The sequence below is a fragment of the Embiotoca jacksoni genome, unplaced genomic scaffold, assembly GCF_022577435.1.
Source record: "Embiotoca jacksoni isolate LCO1_2020_lvr unplaced genomic scaffold, fEmbJac1.0.p SCAF_5, whole genome shotgun sequence".
NCBI lineage: Eukaryota > Metazoa > Chordata > Actinopteri > Embiotocidae > Embiotoca > Embiotoca jacksoni.
The window spans coordinates 11583866-11602697 of record NW_027185403.1 but is presented as its reverse complement, the minus strand read 5'-3'; the positions used below and the strand labels follow the sequence as shown (position 1 = coordinate 11602697).

The 18832-nt window shown below is 42.0% G+C and overlaps 1 protein-coding gene across 1 annotated transcript in view; it reads right to left on the bottom strand.

Annotated features, from left to right (window-relative positions):
* Positions 1-18832, bottom strand: part of LOC138211269 (A disintegrin and metalloproteinase with thrombospondin motifs 2-like) — a 117163-nt gene that overhangs the window by 59873 nt on the left and 38458 nt on the right. The window contains exon 3 of the mRNA XM_069171024.1: positions 4817-4994. Within this exon, the coding sequence (XP_069027125.1) occupies positions 4817-4994 (178 nt within the window). The remainder of the gene's footprint in view (positions 1-4816; positions 4995-18832) is intronic.

The window sequence follows — 18832 nt, the reverse complement described above, 5'->3', positions numbered from 1 at the left end:
GCCAGGCGTACAGGGCAGGCTTCAGGTGTGGCGTGTTCATGCAGTGAAATCCCTTGTGTGTCCTTCAGAGTGTGTTGTCACAGATTTTTTATTTGTGTGCACTAGTAGTGTGTGCTAAAATTTAGCCCCTGCTCTGGTAGTATAGCTGGGTATGGGGCTGGGGATATGAGTTGTGAATTTGAACTTGTAATAATAATAATAATAATAAAGCAGTTTTTTTTAAACTCTTATTAACTTATTAATTGTGCAGCGATTTGGCCAACTCTTGTGCTCTATAAAAAAAATAAAAAATACTTGTGTCAAAAAAAACATTCTGGCTAATCTAAAGGATTGTTTAAAACCTGTCTGGTTGTCTGATTGTGTTGACTTCTATTTAGTGTTTGAATAATGACCAAAACTTGCATGAAACTAGAATGTCCTTTTCGCCTTCATGTATTTAAGGCTTGTGGTCCAAACAAAAGATAAAAAATGGATGTCATAGCGCCATCTCTTCAACATGGCTTAAGTCGCAGAGAATGTCACCTTTCCAAGGTTTTCTTGTGGCTATTTGGGATTTCCACCAAGAAGCACACCATGCTGCAAAATGTCTGCTGGGACCTCCTGTTACGCACTGAAGATGAGTTTAGGCCATTTATGAGTTGTGTGTGCTCAAATCTCTAAGTGCTTAGTCATGAGTCTCCTCTTAAAACCCTTGCACCATGTGACCTATCCTTGTGTCACATCAGCAGAGACAGGGTGGTGGGGTGAGGGGGGGGGATTCGGGGGAGGCACAGAGGAGGAGTGAAGTGAGAGAGCGAGGCAGAGAGAGATACAGAGAGAGAGAAAGAGAGAGAGCGCGGGACTCCAGGGAGCATCCTTCATTTTCTGGATGTGGGAGGCAGACATTAAGCTACAGTGACTAGCACCACTGGCCTCTGTCTGACCCTCTCCAACTTCCTCTTAGCACAGGCCAAGACTGACACGTCATTGTATCAGCAGCGTGCAAAGTGCAATACACCAACAACACAACAACACTAACTGCTCACATTAGCCCAGAGCAGGAGAGCACAGTACAGCACAGCACCGAACATACAAGAACAGCATAGAACAACACAGCCTGAGGGCTAGAACAAATGCACGCTTTGTGCAGTTGCACGGCGTCCCGTGTAGCCGGCTCAGCCCTCCGCCCAGTGTCAGGCCACCAGGTAATTGCAGCCACTTTCCCCCGGAAGCTGCAGGGAGCCTTTCTGCCTTGAGAACAATACAGATCTCTGAAATGTCAATGAAAACATGTGAGCTGGGGAGACTATGTACCCAGGACTATGTATCTGTTGTGTCCTTAAAATGGAGCTAAATGATACCATGCAACCAAAACATAACATACAACAGCCTAACATCGGGTGGAGCGTGCCACATTAAGTATTTATATAAGAAAGAGTTGGCTGATTGTTGCTAAAAAATGTGACATTTATGCATAATACTTATGTGAAAGTTTAGCACGGGTAAAAGGCTAGGTGAAAAGGATCATGGGTAAAAAAAAAAAAAGCTCTCTAATAGTGCATCTGTGTAGGCATGTCTCTGTGCCCTGGACACAAAACTGCACTGGAACACAATCACATACACACAGCTGCAAGAACACAGATACACAGACAGTCCAGTTCCCGAGTCAAAACATTAAACTCCACCCTCTCGCCACACACTCTGTCTGGCCGCTGGAATGGAGGGAAGCAAGATGAAGATTTGTTTTGGGCAAAAACAAGCTAAAGCCAAAGAAAAACAAGAGAGAAGAAGGAAGTAAAATTAGCAGAGCAAGAACAGGACATTGATCAAAACCCCCAGATAAAAGGAGATCAAATGAAATTGTTCAGGGGGAATGAAAGACAGATTGAAAGATGAAGCTCTGTCCGCCCTGCAAAAGAATGAATGGCAATCCTTCGTTTTCTATCGCCGCAGCGATTAATTGACGAATGTGCCACATTAATAATAAAGCTTGCTCTCTCCACTTAGGACATTGATTCACACCTCCTCAGCTTATGGTGTAAGAAACCGATCAATCTCGCTCCTTCTTTATCTCTCTTTCTCTCCTTTTTCTTCCTCTATTACCTTGCTAAATATAACTTCCTTCCCTCTGTCTTTAGCCAGGAAATGAGTCCAACATTCAATAAATGGCTGTGAATTAAGCAAGTCTGGCATAGGAGAACTTCAGAAATGATTGATTGATTATTAATTAATTCACTAATGTCCCTGATTGATCTACATGAGGAGGGAGGGGGGGATGTCTGGGGAAGAGAATATGAGGGGAATAAGAGAGAAAAGGATTCGATTTGTTTTGAGGATGAAGGGTAAAGGGAGCTGTTTGTAGAGTCAGGAGGATCTATAATGTGCTTCCCATATGTTCATGTGGCTCTGATATTACATTGACATGATGTAACAAGTGGAAGGTAAACTTTGTGTTTACATAATGTTGTGGTCTAGAATAGCAAAGACAAAAAGAGAAAAAAGAGAAAGGAAGAGAGAGAGAGAGAGAGACAGATCCACATCAAATGCTTCTGGGAGCAGCACATGCCTGCTCCTCTGTCTGTCTGTCAGTCTGTCTGTCTGCTTAGCCTTGAAAATCCCAGCACTCAAAGCCAGACGACCACAGAACTCATGCCCACGCCATACATACACGCACACAGACACACACACACAAACAAACACACACAGTGGCCTGTTCTATCCTACGCTATTGATCTGCACCCCACTCTTCATTAGAAAGAAAGATTCAAAGGCAACAAGGAGCAGTGAGACCCAGTGTGTGTGTGTGTGTGTGTGTGTGTGTGTGTGTGTGTGTGTGTGTGTCTCATGGTGTTGGTGTTGGTGTGCATGCGGCATGTGTGTGTGTGTTCACAAGTGTAAATTTATTATCAAGGGAGTTGTGTAAGCTGTGTGTGTGTGGTTACATCCTGTGTATGTGTGTGTTTCCGTTAATTTTTTTTTTTTGTCAGTGTGTGTACGTGCTCATGCTCGTGTGTATCTGTGGATGTATGTGGATGTGCTGCCAGGTATCAGTAACAGTGGGAGCAGATCTGTGTTACTCTAATGCAGTCTGTCCTCACTGGGTGTTCCTATGGAAACTCTCTCTCTCTCTCTCTCTCTCTCTCTCTCTCTCTCTCTGTATATTATTAGACATTCTTGAGTCAACTGCTCACAATAGGAAGACACAGATCCCATCTATTGCAATGCACTTCATTATAAAGTGCTTCCATTCACACCTGTACAATATGGGAGACTCAGGTGTTTGACAGCATTTTCGCTTTGATGATGAGTTGAAATACAGACTTTTGCACTGGTCAGGGTCAATTGATTAACTTGCAGGCATCAGATCAATCACAGCGATGGACAACCACCTCTACTGAAACAAGCCTGAGGCATGCAGTGCAGGAATATTTCTACCTGCAAGTGTTTAAACCCCTGACGTTAGAACTGATCACATTGAATATCCTATATTATGGGAATTTCCCTTATTTTGGATTTCTATTCTGTTCAGCTACAAAATAAAATATTTCAGTTCAGTTAGGACAACTCTAAACTTTTCCAAACTTCATTGTATAGCCTACAACTTGTGTGCTCTAAAAACAAGCAGCTGTCTTTTGCACCACAAGTTCAAGCAACAATTAATCCGATGTGGCAGCTCGTTCTTATTCCCAGGGCATCAAAGCCCGGGCAAGCCAGGGCATTGTCAGCAGATACTGAACATACTGTATGCTCTAGGTCTCCTAGCCAATATATGGACAAAAATATTGTAGTATTTTCTAGAATTAATGCAAATCTTTGTGGCCCCAATAACCACTTAATTTCAACAATAGTTTCAGAGTAATAAAGTATCCTGCTAAACTCGAAGGCCATCTCAAAAGTACAATATCTACATTTTTGTCTTTGTTGTTGTAGTGGACCGTGTGTTTCAACATCCTTATTGTTCATGCACATTACATACACAACCAAGGATTTAAATTGATAGAATATTTCTTTTCCATTGCAAATAAATTGCATTTTGGAGTAATACACTACAAAACAGATGAATAAATGATTTTTTTTCAATGAAAATATAATATTGCTTCTATGATAATATTCAGACCTTAAGTATTAAAGCCTATTTTAATACATTTGTCCTCCCTCCCTCTAATCCTATTGCCAACATGCTGTGTCAAACTTTAAGTACTCCGCTTTCTCTAAAATAACATCCCATCTTGCGGTTTTAGTGAATTTACTTCTTCTGCAGAGTATAAAATGGAGGAAAATGTGACGCCAAACCAAAGACATGAGTGCCAGCTGTTAATTGTTAAGGCAGCCGAAGTGGTGTATAATTCAATGAAAGATACTGAGGGTGCTACCTTAGCAGTTAAACACTTGTCACTCCCCTCTCTTTGGAAGACGCATTTAGGACGCATTTGAGCGTGTGTAGGTGTAATCTTTTTGACAGCAGTGTATGCTCGTTCTGTGACTCACTGTCTTTGCATACAATGGTTTGATCTGATTATATAACAGGGCGTGTATGAGGGGAGAATGGTTTAAGATAATAGTTTATTTAAGTGGAGTGTAGCCTGTGTTGTGTTGCAGGATGTATTGCAGACAAAGTAATGATAACAAATGTCCTATTTTAAAGACTTATGTAGGTTTAACATTTAGGGTGAATGATGTGGGACTTAGCTTTCCATCAGTATTATTAAACCACTTCCACATGTGGCGAGTTCAAGTAAAAATGGAGATGAGAGTACAGTACTGAAGTGTGCATGAGGAGCTATTAGGGAAGGATGTACAAAAGTGAAGGATAGCACAATGGGAACCACAGACTAACCTCTGGAGTGGTAGTCTGCCGCTGTGCTGCTGATGGGCACTTTCTTAACGGCTGAAGAGCGATAGACGATGTGTGTCCTTCCTCCTCCTCCCTCCTCCTCCTCCTCTTCTATCACTCCATCGGCCCTCTCCACCGGCTCGATAAAAAACTCCTCTTGCGCTGTCCTGATCATACCAGCCTGAAAGAGAGACATTAATTGGATAACATGAATATGCATAAGTGAACTCTGACATCATGATAATGCGTGTCAGTCCCTCGTACAACACACAGCCTCTTCTCTTCCCATGTTTGTCTCTCACTCCCTACTCCCTTCTCCCTCCATCCTACACCTGGCTGACAGTTTAGACAAAGAAATAGCTCTCCACTTTACTCCATTGCTGTGTTTGGGGCATGCTGGGAGAAAAAAAGAGAAGAGAAGGGGAGGGCAGCGATCCCTTTCGGGGCCCTACAGAGGTCCAGAGTGACACCTGGCATCTGAAATGGCCAACACCAGAGTAGGAGATGAGACTGTCCCACTCCCGTCCTTGACTAACACATCCTGTCAGGTAATTCCCCACGTCCGCCTCTCACGCTCACGCACACGCACACACACACACACACACACACACACACACACATCAGCAAACTCACAGGAAGTGCGTGAGAAAAAGGGAGCGAGGAGGAAGAGAAGACATGGGGGGAGTTTAAGAGGCGTGCATAAAGAACACACACGCCAAAAGGAGTTGCGTGCACATACAATGGGAAAACAGGCACTGGGAAAATTGCCCGTCACTCTCTCTTATTCCATCTGTCTGTTTAAGACAACTGGTAATTACCAAGGCAACGCACTGCTGTAGTGGAAAGCCATGGGGGAGAACACACAGAGAGGATGGAGAGGCTTCAGAGAGGAAGAGAGCAAAAGAAAGAGTGATAAATTAAGAAAAGGGAAAACATCGATATAATCAGCACTTGCGTGCCTGCTTCTCCCTCCACTGTGACAGGAGAAGAAAGAGATGATGAGCAAGTTGAAGACAGGTAAGTGAGCTAATGACAAACAATTCAGTATGCATTGCAGAAGAATATGTGATGAAAAGCTGTGTGTGTACTGTACAGCACATGAGATTTGCTGAAAGCCACTGGAGTCAGAAATCACACAAAGACCGGCTAACAATGGCTGACTAACTCACTGTATCAGAGGGAACATGTATCACATTTAAACTACTGAAATAATACACTATTATCACAGCCTGATAATAGTGTTAGAAATACAGTCATCTAATACCGTGGTGATATGCAGTATAAGTAATGTAATGCTTCCAGCCTAGGCTTATTTTTTAAATGAAAACAAAAAAAAAAATCATTAAATCAATAACATTGTAATAAATAATGAATATGTAATAGTAATGCTATATGATTATTAATAAATAGATCATTTGAAAAATTTTCACACAAAAAATGTAACTTAAAAAAATAAAATAATAATAAAATCAAAGTCTCTGACGTCCAAAAAAAAAGACCCCGCAGGTCTTTCGTGCTAGCATCTTATCACAACCTCCGGCTCATTTAAAGTTAAGCGACCTCTAGTGGCTGTATAAATAACTACAATCTGGTGTCCTGGAGAAGTGACGTAGTTCATATGACAAAAGTTCAGATAATGTCTGTACAATGTGAGTTTTGAGTAAGTGGGGGCAGTTTTTTTTAAAACCGCATTTACTGTTGCCATGACAACAAAGGAACGTAAGGAGTAACTTTAACAATTAATATTTCTTTCTAACTGCAGATGTTATTTCTTAAGCTTACATTTACTGTACTGTTTAAATGGTATTGATTAGATTTCACATGAATATAAGGAAACAAATGTAAAAAACATATATACAAATATACTGCACTATTCATTATTTGTCCATCCTTCTCCAAGGCCATTTCATTGGCCCCGTCTGTATCCATTATGTCTGCCGTCTGTAGTACAGTACAGGGAGCCTAAATGTAACAAATCAATGCTTTTGCGGTTGCAAGTACTTTGCATATACTTACTGCCTCCTCTGCTCTCTAAAGAAAATGGAGAATAGGAACTCGTATGCTCCTTGAATACCTTAGAGAGGCTGATTTGAAAGGAAATGGATATTAACAAAAGTGGCCCCTCAGAAATCAAAAGGTGCTCTTTTTCTTGCCTCCACTCTCATCTTTTCCCATTCCTCTGTTTCGCCCTGCCAGTCTGAGGCTTTGGTCCCAGAAGAATGTCGACAAGCCACTGACCAAACCCCCCCCATCTTACTCGCTTCTCATCCCTCCATTTTCCCGAGCTATGGTGCGGCATTCCGATTGGACCCGATGGATCTGCGATGGTGCATGCGGTCCCACCCCAGAATACCAAGCAGTGGGGAGAGGAGCGGTGTGTCAAAGAAAAAAGATGACATGTGGGACTGGGAGACATGGTTGGATCGATCAGAGCCAGCGTAGTGGGGGTGGAGGGCTGGAGAGAGAGGGGGGAAGGTGGGAGGAAGCCGAAGAACTGGACGCGTCCTTTGAAAAAGTGACGTGAATAAAGCATCAAAGCGTCTGCGCACATTTCCATAGTGAGTGAGCATTGTCTTCATCTGTCTAAAGCAGGAGCAGCCAAGTCCTACTCAAGGGGATTAGAGAGAGGCTTGTCCAAACACTGTCCACAACAAGCGAGAGAAATTCAGACTCATCTGCAGTTCACTGCCAGCCGCCGTGTGCCAACACAAGTGCGGTTGTTCAAAGACGGGGTTCAATGCCACACAGCAAAAATCAAGCATTACAACACAACGTTGGAAGGGTTGTTCAGAGAGCTGAAGTCATTACGTCATGTGCGGGCTAGCCTCTGTTCTCCTTGCTTCAGTAGCTCAATGAAATATTAAATCTCTCATCTGCTATTTCTTTCATTGGTCTTTATGAAAAACGTAAGTTCCTGTTTATCCCCACACTGTAAGACAAACCGGCATCCACAACAACACTTGCAATAAGACATCGCAATTGCAATTTAAAAGGTAAACAAAGATTACTTTTGCACAACTCCCATGACAGAAAACTGAAAGAGCAGCACCCAGAGTCACTTTGTAGTCATCCATCCATTATCTAAACCCGCTTTATCCTCGGTCATGGGGGGACTGGAGCCTATCAACCTGACATGCATGTCTTTGGATGGTGGGAGGAAGCTGGAGTACCCAGAGAGAACCCACGCAGGCACAGGGAGAACATGCAAACCCAGAACCTTCTCACTGTGAGACGACAGTGCTAAACACTACACCACTGTGCCGCCATCAAACCTGCATCACAGAGAGTCCTGCTGCTTTGTCAGGTAGCACTTCCTGTTCACACCTTTCAGACATAAATCACTCTGGATTACTTTTTTATTGTGAAAAAGAGTCTGAAAACGGAGGCACCTTCTTATATTACTTAACAAATGTATGGAAATTCATCCTTGACTGACATTACGGAAAGAGGAAGCTCTGAATCTAGATGTCTGTGTGTTTTGACATTTGTGATAAATTATGAAACTTAGATGATGGGTAAAAATGAAATAAATGCAAAGATTTGAATGCTGTATGCGTTCAAAGCACACTGTTGATACCTTTCTATAAAGTTACATAATATGAAAAGCCAACAGTACAATCTTATCTGTAATTAGTTCTTCAGCAAACAAAACAATCTCGACAATCCCATGCTTTCTGCCAAGTAGGTATTCATCTGCAGTTATGAATTTTACCATTTCCTGATGTAGTTTTAGCACAATCACTCCATAACTGCTCTCTCCTGTTCAGGGATTGCTTCAGCCTCAGCTGCCTTGCTAGCTGCTGTTCTCTTATTACAGTAAATTCATTGTGCTCCTTTGGGTGATGAGCCTGAAGATGTTTTATTAGGTTTGATGTGTTAAAATTTTAGCTTATTAGCTTCCCCTGCCCTCATGAGACACTTAAATCTAACACAATGTCAACGCTCTCTGCATTTTATCATCATCTAAAAACCTTTATGATCTAGTGTATTTTAAAGCACACACACAAGTAGCAGTATTGCACATCTAGCTGAAAAGGTCATGGCCGAGCATCTACTTCATGCGAGTTACTTTTATCTATTTCTATGGGTCTGACTATGGGTCAACATCTGATCATATGCATATAGTCAAGGCAATAAAGTAAATAACATGGTGATTTAAACCAAACAAAAGCCACCTGCTAAACTGCTTTTTAGTCGAAATATATAGCCATGGTTTCTGTATAAGTACTAATGAAAAATTATATTGTCAGAAAGATTTAAACTAATTCAGGCAACAAAGATTAAAAAAAAAAATACTTTACCCTCCTAAAGAAAATAGTTAAAATGAAAACTTTCTATATAAAACTGGATTATTGAGGATTAAATTCTTTTTTTTCCTCAAAATTCTACACAATACCCCATAATGATAACGTGAAAAAAGTTTTTGTGTTTTGTCATGTTTTCAAGGAACTATATTCTATACATTTTGATTATAAAGCTGGTGTAGGTGCTATATAAATACTGTGAAGGTGTAAAAAGTTTTAGTCTATTGAGAAATGAACACAGCCCATGTTATGCAACTGAGCTGTTTGGATATGCCGTTTGCAAGTTTGTGATGTCACAAACTCGCATATATTTCCCATTTCCGCCCTCAGCACAGCCCGCTGTCCAATCTTTTATGTGGGAAAAAAGACACAGAGCAGTCATTCTGTTGTGGAGCTAGCAAGATACAAGACTGAAGGAAATCTGTTGTTGGCCTGGGCATGAGTCATGAAGAAAAAAGTCAGCCAATCCAAAAACAGGGTCCCAAATAATCGGTGTACCTTAGGAGCGTTGACAAAAAAACAACCTGTTTTTGGAGAACAGAGGAAAAGAGATGTAAAACTACATTAAAATGTTTTTTTGAAATTTAAATACAAAATAGTAAAAAAAAGAAAAGAAAAAAAAAAGCGTGAAATATGGCACCTTTAAAAGTACACTAAGCATTCACACAACATGGACAACTGGTAGTGTGTATCAAACTGGCTGCACTTAGAGACATTTCAGTGGCAGTCACCTGCATACAGTGGGTACGGAAAGTATTCAGACCCCTTTAAATTTTTCACTCTTTGTTTCATTGCAGCCATTTGCTAAAATCAAAAAAGTTCATTTTATTTCTCATTAATGTACACTCAGCACCCCATCTTGACAGAAAAAAAACAGAAATGTAGAAATTTGTGCAAATTTATTAAAAAAGAAAAACTGAAATATCACATGGTCATAAGTATTCAGACCCTTTGCTGTGACACTCATATTTAACTCACATGCTGTCCATTTCTTCTGATCCTCCTTGAGATGGTTCTACTCCTTCATTGGAGTCCAGCTGTGTTTAATTAAACTGATTGGACTTGATTAGGAAAGGCACACACCTGTCTATATAAGACCTTACAGCTCACAGTGCATGTCAGAGCAAATGAGAATCATGAGGTCGAAAGAACTGTCCAAGGAGCTCAGAGACAGAATTGTGGCAAGGCACAGATCTGGCCAAGGTTACAAAATAATTTCTGCAGCACTCAAGGTTCCTAAGAGCACAGTGGCCTCCATAATCCTTAAATGGAAGAAGTTTGGGACGACTAGAACTCTTCCTAGACCTGGCCGTCCAGACAAACTGAGCAATCGTGAGAGAAGAGCCTTGGTGAGAGAGGTAAAGAAGAACCCAAAGATCACTGTGGCTGAGCTCCAGAGATGCAGTAGGGAGATGGGAGAAAGTTCCACAAAGTCAACTATCACTGCAGCCCTCCACCAGTCGGGGCTTTATGACAGAGTGGCCCGACGGAAGCCTCTCCTCAGTGCAAGACATATGAAAGCCCGCATAGAGTTTGCCAAAAAACACATGAAGGACTCCCAGACTATGAGAAATAAGATTCTCTGGTCTGATGAGACCAAGATTGAACTTTTTGGCGTTAATTCTAAGCGGTATGTGTGGAGAAAACCAGGCACTGCTCATCACCTGCCCAATACAATCCCAACAGTGAAACATGGTGGTGGCAGCATCATGCTATGGGGGTGTTTTTCAGCTGCAGGGACAGGACGACTGGTTGCAATTGAAGGAAAGATGAATGCGGCCAAGTACAGAGATATCCTGGAAGAAAACCTCTTCCAGAGTGCTCTGGACCTCAGACTGGGCCGAAGGTTCACCTTCCAACAAGACAATGACCCTAAGCACACAGCTAAAATAACAAAGGAGTGGCTTCGGAACAACTCTGTGACCATTCTTGACTGGCCCAGCCAGAGCCCTGACCTAAACCCAATTGAGCATCTCTGGAGAGACCTGAAAATGGCTGTCCACCAACGTTCACCATCCAACCTGACGGAACTGGAGAGGATCTACAAGGAAGAATGGCAGAGGATCCCCAAATCCAGGTGTGAAAAGCTTGTTGCATCATTCCCAAGAAGACTCATGGCTGTACTAGCTCAAAAGGGTGCTTCTACTCAATACTGAGCAAAGGGTTTGAATACTTATGATCATGTGATATTTCAGTTTTTCTTTTTTAATAAATTTGCACAAATTTCTACATTTCTGTTTTTTTCTGTCAAGATGGGGTGCTGAGTGTACATTAATGAGAAATAAAATGAACTTTTTTGATTTTAGCAAATGGCTGCAATGAAACAAAGAGTGAAAAATTTAAAGGGGTCTGAATACTTTCCGTACCCACTGTAAGTGCTCAGGACACATCCGAGTCTCGGGAATCAATGCCAATATATATCCAATAAATTAGCAAAGAATCAAATTTCTTCAAGAAAAAGCTGAAAGTTGTTTTATTGGTGAGCTGTCAGATCTTTTTCAGGTCATATTTCACCACTTCCTGGAGTGTAAATATATTTTTCAAGGAATAGCAATTTATCATCAACATTTTGAATTAATCATTAAGATTAAAGAAAAGAAATTAGCAGTTCCTGCACCATATAATCACATATGGCTTGTCCTGAAACAATATAATAATAATAATAATAATAATAATAATAATAATAATAATAATATATTATATATAAGGTTATTATTACTCTCATGGCCATTGAGATGGTGACACTAACCACAACCCTCCCTCTGAGTCCTGAAGCCCATCTGCAGGCTCCAAATCTGGATCCTGGCGTCGTGTTACAACTGGAGGATCCTCTGTGTTGGAAACCACACTGAGCTCTATTTGAAGATCTGAAAGGAGTAACTCGAGTCCAGGGTAAGTGTCCTGGACGGCATGTGAGACAGACGAGTAGCAGAAGAGCCGTGTTGGAGTGGAAGAGCGGATGTTGTGGTGAGGATCAAAGTCACACCCGGTCGGGGAACTTCAGCTCAGTCCAGTGCGGGCAGTGTGTATGTGTGTGTGTTTGATCTGGTGTCACTATGTGTGGCTGCGCGTGTTTGATCTAATTCATAACCCTGCTACTGCTGGCCAACTTCACACACAGTTGCACAGATGCATCCACAGGCAGGCAGGGCAGACACAGTCGCACAAACACAAACACACTGCCACGCGCAAATATAGCTTTGATAGTGACTCACTCATACTGTGTAACCCTCCATTCATTCACCCTTTGAGTCATGAGAGAATCAGCCTCGTACAATAGTGAGGCTGATTTGAAAATTAGACACACTTCAGAGGGAGAGATTAAAGGAACACGTCACCGCAAATATTAATAGCGTTTCATTTAATCGCATCAACAGCAAATTATACCTTTGTGCTCTGAGAAAGCCAAGTTTTGTGTTTGGATTATGAATATCTTGTAAAATGTAGATTTAAGCAGAGCTATTTAAAACATTCAGCGCAGCTAAATATACAGTTGGACCCTTGTCAAACCTTTTTCCTCTGCTGCTTCACTCTGGCAGAAGAAAAAGTAGATAGCAGAGAGAGCGGGAAGAGTTCGAGGACTCCAATTAAGGTTAAGAATTAAGACAGATTCATTACGTGAATTCATTTATTTGCTTAATGTTGTGAGGAGCGAGGCGACTGCCCCAATTATGTTAATCAGGAATATTGAAGGAGTATGAGGAGGATAAATCTGACACAACAAACAATATTTATCAAATGTAAACACATGAAGGGAGGAGGGCCGTTTAAACTTTCTCGTACATTTTTTTTTTTTTTTTTTACCATGTCCTCTGTCAAACACACACGCGGGCATTCTCACGCAAACTGACAGGGTGTGCGTGTGTGCAGTATAAGCCAGATGACTGTGATTTAAGCAATAGAGGACTTTGCGATGCTGCCTCATCCCTCTCACTCTGCTCAGCTCATTACATAGAGTGGTCTCTAAAAATGGTTACTCCAAGAAAAGAAAAAAAAAAATACTGCAAGCACACACACCTACACAACTTCACATACTGTACATACACACACATGGCAGCCCCGTCTCACTCACTTTATATTTCTCGTTCCCTTTCCGCACCTCATTTGCAAATTGTTTATCTTTGACCTACATTTTTGATCACGTCTGCCAACCCCCCCCCCCCCCCCCCCACCACACACACTCCTTTTCTCCTATCGCACACACAGACCGAGACTCGGTCATTTTAGGTTTTAACTCTTCACTCAAGCCAACACAAATCAACTGCTTGGAAGCACTACAAGAAAAAAAAAAAGGAATTGTAAAAATGCAGCAGTGAAAGGAAGAGGAGGAGGCATGAGTAAACAGGAAAGGCACTCTGCGAGTCCCCCACAACTCCACTCCCAGGCTTTAGTCTGTTATCTCCACAAACATCTCCCAACTTATGAATGCAACCCAATGGCGCACTTGGCAACTAGTTTTCTATTTCTACCCTCATATTCTACTGAATATTTGCACTCTTCCTTCATTTACGTTTTCCTCTCGCTGCCATGTGATCTGCCTCTCCGTTGCTCCCCGCTTGCTCTGTTCTTTTCCATCTCTCCTCCATTGTTTTCTTACAATTCCATTAGTCATACTTTACTCCATCTCTTTCCATTTCTCATAACAGTATGTGGTCGAGGCACTCTATATGTGTGAGTGAAGACAGACCCAGGTGTTGGAAAAAGAAGAGAGACAGAAGACAAGCGGGCACAAACCATATTATTTAAACAGACTCTGGGACTCTGTAGACTCTGGGTGGCACAGACCTAAGAATAGCTTTAGGAAGGCAAACCTGGTTAGCCTGACGCCACAATCTGGGAAAATTTTGGTTCAGAGTGAGAGCGTTGACACAGACAGAAACACAGTTGCTGACAGTCTGGCAGACAGACTAAAAGACCAGAGTACCAGACAGTTTGGGCTGCCTCACTATCCCATTCTCACCTTCTCTCTCCCAATTCCTGTTGTTATTCATTAGGACAGAAGCTCCCTCCCTCTGTTTTCTGTCCAAACAGAGATTATGAATCAGCAATACAAGGAAGGGAAAAAGGAGACGTAGAGACACAGTGAGCAGAGGAGTTAAAGCAGGAGAAATGTGTGACAACCAGTTCTGAGGAGGTAATGGTATGAAGAAGTGGAAGGCAAAAATGTAACAATTCAGAAAGTGACAGATTTAGGGAAAAGGATGAAAGGGATTTTAGTTTAATGGACAGCAATGGAGAGAAAAAAATATAGCAGAGAATTTAAAATTAGAGCATAATTTATTCTATCAATCAGCTCAGCACTGAAATGAAGCAAATATCTTCCTCCTCCTCCTCCACCTCCTCCTCTTCCTCCTCCTCCCCTGGTGCTCCGCTCTCCCAGTCTCACCCTTTCGTTCTTCTTCTCTCAGCAGTCTGACAGATTTCCCAGACAGCCAAATGTTCTTGGCCTGACCAGCATGGAGGATTCAGGACAAGTGTGGGGAAAGTTTACAGGATCCAATCATCAGGAGCCTCCACACTCGGTCTCTACTGTTGTTACTTTTCACAGGGTGGCTCAGGTATGAGCGGCCAGTCATTTCTAAAGAGGGTGTCAGGTCTGTCGCAGGGGGCCAAGGGCTGTGCAACATAACACTACTTCCAACCTCACAGGAAGGTTCACTCCGATTATGACCTGATGTGAGGAGAGTGTCTGATTTACAGCAGTCCCAACAATGTCAAAATGCCATGAAGGAAAGCTCAGAACTCCAAACAAACCCTGGGGCATTGTACCAAAGGCAGTCTCCGAGGAAATGCATGCCTACAGGGCTTAGAGTTTGTTTACACCTTGAAAATTCTAATTATATTCAGGGTGAATTAGGGTTATGCCAATCTCCATGATGAACTCCTAAAACAAATTCAAGACCCTGACCAAATTCAACTTAATTATCTTTAAAGGTTTAGGGTTATAAGTGATTTCTGCAAAGCACATATGTTGCAGATGCTGCACACTATAAAGAGTGACACATATAGAGCATCCGGGAGTTCCATCTTGAAATAAATAGCTTGATCCCCATATTTAGCATTTACAAGCAATACATAAACAACTAACAAATGGTTTACAATGACATGCAAGGGTGGATGAATAAGTTCCGAGAACGCATTGGTTGTTCGCAAACGATGCGCAGGACCGTGACGTGCACAGAGCAGGAGGAAGGTATAACACTAATGAGTAAGTGTTTGAATTTTCATCACTTGATCATGTTAGTTCCTGAAATTACCGAGGTGTTTGTGAGCGATGGTCCGTGCGCACCGGGATTTCTCCTTGAACATGAGCAGAGACTGCACATCAAATTTTGTGTCAAACTCGGCAACACCAGACCCTCGAAAGGCTTCAGGAAGCCACGGCAATGAACCCATGAGCTGGGTGAGGTGTTTTGAGTGACATTTGCGTTTCCGAGGGGCAGAACATTACTGTCCAAAACTGAAAAAGGGGCAGCAGGTCAGGCGCTCAACCAGGTGGGTTTTCTTTTGACATTTACGGGGTTGTGACTGAATTCATCCCCCAGGGTCAGACTGTCAACACCAAGTCATACTGTGATATTCTGAGCCATCTGAGGAAAAACATTCAGTGAAAACGACCTGAACTGTGGTGCGATCAACTTTGGTTCTTGAACATGACAACATGCCTGCTCAGTGCATTGAAAAAGTACAATTTTGTCATCTACAACGACACAATCGTCACTCCCCGCTCCTACTTGCTGGATTTGGCTCCATGCTGATTCTTTCTCTCTGCTTGAGTTTCAGATGCGAAAAACATCGCTGACACACCCGGACCACTGCTGACAAAAGCTTGTGTAACTCGGGTGCTGATTTTGATCAAGCGATGCAATTTGTAAACTTTACCCATTAGGGTTATACCTGCCTCCTGCTCTGTGCACATCATGATGCTGCGCACAACATCATTCTTGGAACTTATTGATCCACCTTCGTTTTAAAGGGAGAGGCTGGCCAAGGAGTCAACAAGTACACCTCCTTGATCTCCACTGAGGGAGATTGGGATGTGATTGAAAGCTGGGGAACAAAGCAGTAAGTGGAGGTTGAGTTGAGATTTGATCAAGTGGCAATGAATGCGTACCGTTCTTAGTGTGGAAATATGTCGGAAACAAGAAAAAGTACACAATTAATTGCACAGTGCAGCTTTGTAAGACAACAGGACTGACACACATTTTAATGGACTGACGGTTGCTCTTTACAGATCTTTAGCCTTTCGTGAGCTCCGTGCCCTCCCTGTGCTCATGCCAGCACACTCTCACTCTCACCCACACACATGCATGGAGCACCAGCCAAGCACCCATCAATCCTTCTCACTGGCCCAGCCCTGCCATCGATCAGTGTGCGTGTGTGTGTCTGTGTATTTTGGTGTGCTCCCATGTGTGTGTGGTCTTCCAGATTGATAAATGACCCCGATTAGTGGCGACTGACCGCTCTATGATTGCAATCTAAGTGCAGCGGAACAGCTGTTCTCAGAGCAGTGTTGTCTAGAGCAGTCTGTGATTAATACAACAGCACTTTAATGAATAACAAATCAACCGCAGGCCTGGGATCTGCTGGCTGGTAATAATGAAACCACTGCACCTGTACATTTTTTAAGGAGGTCAGTGGAAAAACATTTTGTCTTTTACGAACATCCCAAAATGAAGAATCCCATTTCATTTCATTTTTAAACCAACTAAATAAATCGGCAGGAAGATTTTGGCATTTTCATATTTCTCCATTCTTGGTCCATTACAATTGTTTGGATAAGCTGTCAGTTCGGATTGTTGGAATGTGGATAAATGATGTTTGTCTGTGTGAACAAGTCTTTGCACTAAAGCACAATAAACCAGTTTTTTTTTTCACTTTCAGGGAAGCCCTCTCTCTCTGTCACCCTCATTGTCACTACCCTACTGCGTCCCTCTTCCTCCATCCTCCTGACCTATTGATCCCTCACTGATGTTCGCTCGCTCGCTCACTCGCTCACTCGCTCACTCACTCACTCACTCACTCACTCGCACAGATCAACACTCAGATCCACACCCATCCTCAACCTTATCTCTACTCTATCTCTATATCTCCACATCTATTGGGTATACCTGTAACCTAGCAACAGAGCCGAGAGAAGACCCACCCCTACCTGCTCACTGTGCTGACTGCTGGACCAAACAGCCAATCGGATTGTGTCAGAGCAGCCACGGGAACCAATCAAATGTTTGCTAGGACTGGGTGTTGCCCCCTGCTCTCCACCCTTTTGACCCCCACATGCGGGCAAAAAAAGCGAGCACGTGCATGTAATGCGGGCTTGAGCACAGAATACCACACACAGACACACACACACAGACACACACACACACACACACACACACACACACACACACAAGCACAAGTCTGTTGAGACCAGGAGAGATCACAGCATTGGGCTGTCTTGCCTGTTGATTTCATAACAAGCAATCCTTTATTAACAGAGTGAGGAGAGCCACCTGTGGAAACACGTGAGGATGATGATGATGATGATGAGCGATATAAAGTGAAAAAGACCTGAAGAAAATACACAGTAAAATGTATTTCTGAACCAGCTCTCTCTGCAGGACCAGTACTGTACTGTCAGGCAATATTTCTTTGCCGTCATAGATACTGACATCACAGACTAATCAAAAACGTCCTCTGTGCTCTTCTGTCTCTTTGACCACTGCTTCTTGGATTTATTTCTCCCTGCATTTAGTGATGAATTAAATGTGTGATATTAAAACTGTATGTGGCTTCCTGCTTTATGATTGTGCTACAAGGTAACATGTGCCTGTCCATATACTGGTGGTGCTATGTGGCCAAATAAAATCAAGACATGTACTGTGTTTAATTTCTCCTTTTTTGACATAGTGTAATATCTTCTTTTTTGTACCACAATCAATGCCCAGATATATTAAAACCAATGCACCTAAACAGTGGTCTTAACAACTACATTCAACTACATTTACACTACAAGTGTCTCAAAAAGGCAACACATCAGAAATGATTCTTTGCAGGCCTCCCTCCTCCACATGGATTAACAAACTGAGCACAGAAAGAGTCAGGGCCTCGGTCAGAGAGTCTGTGTGAAGTGCCAGCTATTAAAGATGACTAAAGTAAACGAGGGGAAAAAAACTAAAAAACACTTTAGAGTTAAAAAATATATATAAATTACAAGAACAACAAACAAAACAAAAACTGCAATAACTTGAGCAAAAATAAGAAATAAAAGTATATTTTCCTTATTTTTTTGTTTTGTTTTTCCTTGCTTAGAGCTATATAACTTGACAAAGAGGACCACTCTGTAGGGTTAAAATCAAGTAGACTAGTTTTTAAGTGCTCCAGACTTTCTCTGAGATAGAAATGTATACAGGCTTAGAGGATCTGAGGAAAGATAAGTCCCGTTTCGGGTCGGGTGCAAATTTTGGATGAGAACAAATCACTAGCTGTTGCTAAAAAATAAAAAGCACCAAACAGAGATCATATGAACGTTATTGGTATTTTATCATATGATTTAGATATAGGATTGGTTTTAATCTTGACAGCTCAGATATTTATATGAGGTATATATTTATGATTTGTTTCCTACGAAGGTAAACAGTTGCAGATCCTCAGACATGAATGTGCCAGAATATAAACTTAAATCAAAAGGTGACCATGAGCTCAAACTCACCCTTCAGGAGTATCAAAGTCA